The sequence below is a fragment of the Pectinophora gossypiella genome, unplaced genomic scaffold (genome assembly GCF_024362695.1).
Source record: "Pectinophora gossypiella unplaced genomic scaffold, ilPecGoss1.1 Pgos_36, whole genome shotgun sequence".
In the NCBI taxonomy this organism is placed as follows: Eukaryota; Metazoa; Arthropoda; class Insecta; order Lepidoptera; family Gelechiidae; genus Pectinophora; species Pectinophora gossypiella.
This window is the reverse complement of record NW_026063246.1, coordinates 164,549-171,040: the sequence shown is the minus strand read 5'-3', so window position 1 is coordinate 171,040 and position 6,492 is coordinate 164,549. Positions and strand designations below refer to the sequence as shown.

Here is a 6,492-nt window from a genome sequence, read left to right as displayed (position 1 = left end):
AGGGGGTATGGAGCATACTCTACCATGCTGCTCCAAAAAAGAAAAACACCGTAAAAACACCTCCACCAACCCGCATTGGAGTCCGTTACCTAGCCCATTATAATACTGAAGAAGATCCCTTCCTTAGTTACTATTCTTCTATCATGTGAGTTATGAGATGGATTACCAACCTCATCAACCCTGGTGTCTGGGTTATTATTGAGCCGCCAAGGGCATGACTCATGTAACAACTACATACTTACACTAGTAAGTAGTAACCAAGACCAACAGCTTAACATGCCTTCTGAAGCACTGATCATCTTACATTTGGACAATCAGGTGTTCAGCCTGTAATGTCCTAGCAAAAGAAGGAATACAAAGTGATTTTTCTCCACCGGGATTCGAACCCGGGACCTCTGGATTGTGAGCACAACGTTCAACTACTAGACCACGGAGGCCGTTATGTGTTTAGTTACTATGACTGGCATGATAAACGGTTTCATACATAAGAGGCAAATGACAATGGGCACTTTTGTATGAAACTTGGTCCAAGAACCTCCACTGATGAGACTTATATGTAATGAAAGCTTATGCTTTCCCTATGATTCTGGCAAAGTTCTATCAGATTCTGTCCCGGGGTTCTTTTTTGACGGCCATGTTTGTTCTGGCTAAAAATGTGATAAAATACAGTGGGAGCTAAAATCGACTTAAGATTTCTTGCTGGATAACTAAGTCTACATAAATAATTATGTATCATATTGTATATCATTTTGAAGGGGACTTTTTCCAGAATCCGAAACATAAAAAAAAAAAACAAAAAAATCTTTTTGTAAGCGAATTACGTATAGTCAATTTATATCTGCAGCGCCATTGTTTCTCGGTAGCTAAGTTCAAGTTTCATGCCTTTTACCCCTTCCAAAAGTATCTTACCGATTTTTTTTATATTGCTTCCGGAATTTGATCTGAGTGATAATAACAAGAAAAATAAATAGACACCTCTCCGATAGAGACCGCCTAAGCTATTGCCTATTGCAAGAAATCGTCATCATTAGCAAGTCATTACGGTATTGCATATAAGCTTATCAGCAACTTGGAACTTGGTCCAAGAACCTCCACTGGTGAGACTTGCATGTAATGATAGCTTATACTTGTCCTATGATTCTGGCAAAGTTCTATCAAACTCTGTCCTAGGGTTTTTTTACGGCCATGTTTGTCCTGAGTGTACAGTAGTGGACTGCAAAATCACCTCAGGATTTGTTGTCGAAAAACTATTTAACTAAGTCTATAATATACATTGTAGGGTCGCGAATGCCACCCACGATGCACACGTTCGTAAATATAAATAGAAGATTGGCTCGACAGCGCACCACCACACAACTAGTCTGCGCAGCGGTCTGACATCGACTGACCGCCCCTCCTAGTTACTCGTGACGTATGCGCACGAGACAAATAGTCAATACACTACATCCCTTTCTTGTTTTAATTGATCCCACATTTATTAACAGAAGCTTCAATTTAGGAAAACATAAGACTCTAGGTAATCAGACTATATTCAATAATTTTGTAACAATCAGCACTTAATTATTATCTCTTTCCTCACTCGAATCACCATTCATATTTTCTTCTTCGTCCTTATTATAGACTTTCCATTGTCCTTCCACTCTTTTCAAATGTACTACATTTCTTCTATAGACTTGACCAGTTTCATCATTACAGACTTCTACATCGCCACCATTTCTCTTTTCTACCGTGTGTGTAGTTGTGTCGTAGTTTAAACTTAACTTATTGTTTTTATTTATATTCTTAATGTAGACTTTATCTCCGGGTTCTAAATCACAATCTGTGGCCTTTCTCTTCCTGTCAGTATACATTCTCCCCTTTTCTTTTTTTTCTTGATCTCGATCTTTCAATTCTGAATTTCCTTCGTTTTGCTCCATATCACTAACCATAGGAATTTTGTCTCGAAATTTTCTTTTAAAAAATAGTTCTGATGGAGTTTTCCCAGTCACTGAATGTGGTGTACTATTGTACATTATCATATATTCCAATAAACTTTCTTTCCAATCTTTCTTTTCCGCCTGACTTATCTTCAATCTCTTTAATATATCCCGATTCTGGCGTTCTACTTCGCCGTTTTGTTGTGGCCAATACGGTACAGTATTATAAAGAGTAATATTCCGCTCGGTACAAAAAGACTTAAACTCCTCACTAGTAAACTGTTTACCGTTATCAGCAGTAATTGTTGCTGGAGACCCAATGCGACTAAATATCTCTTTAAGTATTGTAATTATCTCCGAACTTGTGATCTTGCGACATATTTTGACTTCCTTATATCTGCTAAAATAATCAACCACTACAAAGAGATAATCGCCACTTGGGAGAGGACCCATTAAATCAATGGCAATATCAATCCAGGGTTCATTAGGTAGATCTCTGCGTTTCAACGGATTGGGTGGATTTGGTGCTGAAACCAGCGTACAGCCATGACAAGATTTTACGAATGTCTCAGCTTGTTTATCACACTTTGGCCACCACACTTTTGTTCTGAGCCTTGCCTTCATCGAGACTATACCCGGATGTCCCTCATGAGCTGCACTAAGGACTCGATGACGCAATTTCTCAGGAATCACAATCCTTGTCCCCCGTAGTAATATGCCTTCATAAAAACAAAGTTCATTTTGGAAAATTTTGTATAATTTTACACTTTCGTCCCAATTGTTGCTATATAAGCCTTCCTTGACTTTAGTAATTTTTTTATCTTCTGACGAATACTTTTTTATTTCTGTCATAGATACTGCCACAGGTCGAGTGACCTCTACAATCTGGTATATGAAATCTTCGGTAATAGGTAAAACTGTGGGTGTCTTACACAATCTTGAGAATGGGTCAGCAATATTGCTTTTACCGGGTCGGTAAATCACTTGAAATTTGTACGACTGTAAGCGTAACATCCACCTTTCTATTCTCGCACATGGTTTTGATTTTGGGCCAAATATAATTTCTAAAGGCTTGTGGTCTGTTACCAATTCGAATTTTTTGCCGTATAAAAATATGTGAAAGTGCTCCACTGCCCATACTAGTGCCAAAGCCTCTTTTTCCGTTTGACAATATTTACGCTCACATTCCGTTAAAGTTTTATGCCCGTAAGCTATAACTCTGGATCCATTACAATCTTCTTGGATCAGAACTCCTCCTAATCCCACTGGACTAGCATCCGCAATTACGATTGTTCGATCCTTTACATTATAATACCCCAATGAAGGAACTTTGTTCAGAGCTAATTTTAGGGATTTAAATGCCTTTTCCTGATTAGGCCCCCATGATCTCTGAATGTTAGAAGTGTCCACTTTCTTTTGTCTTAAAAGCTCTTTTAAAGGTTCTGTCAGAGTTGCATAATCAGGAATCCATTTGCTTAAGTAATTTACCAGACCCAAAAAACTCTGTAGCTCACCAATGGTCTCTGGATTTCTGAACTCCTGTACTGTAGCAACGTATTTTTCTAATGGTCTAATTCCTTGTCCTGAAAGTTCATGCCCCAAGAAACATACTTTATTCTCTCTAAACAAACATTTGTCTTTCCTGAGCACTACGTTATTTTCTTCTAAGGTAGCCAATACTTTCCTTAGTCTCATATCATGCTCTTGTAGGTCTTTGCCATATACCAGAATGTCATCAATGAAGTTCACTACCCCATCACAGCCTAATAACATGCGTTCTAACGTTTTTTGGAAGATTTCAGGGGCACATGAAATGCCAAACATTAAGCGTTTGTACCTAAAAAGACCCTTGCTAGTAATAAACGTCGTCACATGCCTTGAGTCAGGATGTATTTCAATTTGGTGGAATGCGTCTTTGATGTCTAGTTTTGTGAAATATTTTGCATTTCGCATTTTTGGTAGAAATTTGTCCATTGTAGGAATCGGATGATTTTCACGTGAAATTGCTTCATTAGCCCGCCTCATATCCACACAAAGACGCACTTCACCATTGTCTTTCAAAATGGGCACGATTGGTGAGACCCATTTCGAAGGGCTTTTAACTTCTTCTATTATATCTCTTTTTAGTAGTTCATCTATCTTCCCTTCCACCTTTTCCTCTAGAGGTATAGGGATCCGCCTACAAAAATAAAATAATAATTTTAAATGCAATCATCTTTATTATGTTTTAAACAACATGAACAATATATTTTCTTTTTAATTATGTAATTTAAACAAATCTTGTAAATATTATTAATTATTTATATTTAATTTTATTCAGTACCTGTAGGGTTGTGCCACTGGTGGCACCGATTCGTCAATCGGTAAGTCAACCATGACATGTTTGAATTTTGGGAATATCTCTGATTCAATATGGTTCACAAGATTAAGGCCAATTTTAAGGATTCCTAGGGACATAGCTGTTGTCTTTCCTAAAAGGTTTCTCGTGCCCCCAGCAATGACATAAAACGTTGAGTTTTCAAATTTACCTCCAACCTCCAGATTTGCTTCAAACGAACCCTTTATCTTTAAAGGTGCGTTGCTCCCATAACCCATGAACTTGATATCAGGGTTTGCATTTTGATTTGTAATGACAACTCCATTTCTTTTCATGAATTCCCAGGTGTCATCTGTAAGTAAATTTTGTTTACAGCCGGAATCTACCAGTACTTTGGTTTTTACGCCTCCGATAACACAATCAAATTCTACGTCATCGTCAATGTGAAATATATAGTTTATATTTGTTGTTTCTTTGTGTCTATTATTTACTCCTTCATTTTTGTAGTGAAACACACGAATGTAGGTTGAACACTATTTATTATTTTCAAATCACCCTCATACATTAATATTATACTACATCCTTCCCCTACAGAAAACAAAGCAATTCCTTACAGCTAAGCATAATGAATGAAATCATGACTAAACTACGTAACTATACATTATAAATGCCAACCTAGGTGTACACTTGGTCCAATTCTGGTTTTACTGGCTTATTTAAAATAAGTGGTAAGTAAGTAAATAATATCACAACTTATTTACGTGTTTGACCTATTTGTATGCGGCTACTGTAAAATGACGTCACCATAAATACAATGTTAGACCATTGTCATTGTTACGTAACTCATACATTACTATGTCGTTATGAAGTCCTTGACTAGCTTCTTGGCCTTTCAAAGATAGCATTATGTAGGTGATTTACCCTAGTTAAAAGCTAGTGGGATACAAGAATTACATAAATAATTATTAGATAGATAGATTGTTAAAATCTTTATTACATGAGTTTACTTGTATGAAAAATTTGGGGCTATTTTGATTTACTTAATTTCTAAAGAAAAGATTTGTTAACATTCGTGTTGTTCGTTCTTTTGACCTCGTTATAGGGACTAATGGGGATGACGATGATGGCTCCTCTTCGCCGTTTTGACTGAACGTTAAGCTTTCATGTTCATCAATCTCAGATTCGCTTAACGTAGCTTCGATCGGCGTTGTGTCCGACACCGAGACTTCAAGCTCGGTTTGATGCTTATGTTCTGTCTCCACATATGCCGACGTTGCATCTTCTGTTACTGGACTTGACATTTTTTGTTTACGTTTTCGTCTTGGCAACTTTGACATTATCATTTGAGAACTGAAGCCTACTTGTGGAGTGCTTAACTTCAGGCCTGTTTTTAATACGCCTGATTCTCGTACTACCAATTGACATCGACTTCGTCTGTATCTTGCTCCTTGTTCATCCTCAACAACAAATGAGAGGGGCTCAGGCGCACGAGCTACTACCGTTACCCGTTTCCTATTACCATTAGAAATGAGCGTCGCCCTGTCTCCTGGATTTATTTGTACGAGTGATCTTGCTGATATGTTATAATCACGTTTAATTCTTTGTTTTTGTGTCATCAATCTTTGGTAGTTTTTATCATTGTCGACCGTTTCTTTCAACAGCTTTGAACTAACTGGCAATCTAGTGTTAAGTCTCCGTCCCATTAATATTTGTGCTGGAGAGTCCATTCCATCCCTTGGCGTGGCTCTTATATTTAATAATCCAATTGAAAAATCCTGGCCCAAGTCCACACATTTTTTTAGTAGGGTTTTTACCGTTTGAACAGTTCTTTCACTTTTCCCGTTGGATTGCGGGTAATGAGGTGATGATGTTATATGTCGTACTTCCCATTCCTGTATGAATTTTTTAAATTCATACGACCCATACGCGGGCCCATTGTCCGTTACCAACTCCGCTGGTATTCCGTGACGTGCAAACTGTTCTCTCAAAAACATAATTACACTCCTAGTGCTCATATCCTTCAGCTCTCCCACTTCTACATAATTGGAAAAATAATCCACTAAAATTATGTACCTCTTTTTTCTATACTCGAATATATCCGAGGCTAGTTTATGCCACGGCAGGTCTGGCACATGGTGAGGCTGCAGTGGCTGGCGGCGCGCGCGCGGCGCTAGTAGCGCACACGTGTCGCAGCGCCGCACCCAGCGCTCCACCTCCTCACTCAGCCCCGGCCAGAACATCACCTCGCGCGCACGCTGT

The 6,492-nt window shown here is 38.3% G+C and overlaps 1 protein-coding gene across 1 annotated transcript; it reads right to left on the bottom strand.

Moving 5' to 3' along the window:
- Positions 1-1,280: 1,280 nt before the first annotated feature.
- LOC126381104 (uncharacterized protein K02A2.6-like) lies at positions 1,281-4,729 on the bottom strand. Its single transcript, XM_050030638.1, has 2 exons — positions 4,240-4,729; positions 1,281-4,095 (listed from the first exon to the last, which is right to left on the bottom strand). Exons 1-2 carry the CDS (start codon positions 4,566-4,568, stop codon positions 1,557-1,559), a joined length of 2,868 nt encoding a protein of 955 aa, XP_049886595.1. The 5' UTR covers positions 4,569-4,729; the 3' UTR covers positions 1,281-1,556.
- Positions 4,730-6,492: the final 1,763 nt, after the last annotated feature.

Coding starts and splice junctions, on each gene's coding strand:
- LOC126381104 (XM_050030638.1), bottom strand. CDS start 4,568: ATGAAAAGAAATGGAGTTGTCATTACAAATCAAAATGCAAACCCTGAT. Junction 4,096..4,239: donor CCAGTGGCACAACCCTACAG/GTACTGAATAAA, acceptor TTATTTTTGTAG/GCGGATCCCTATACCTCTAG.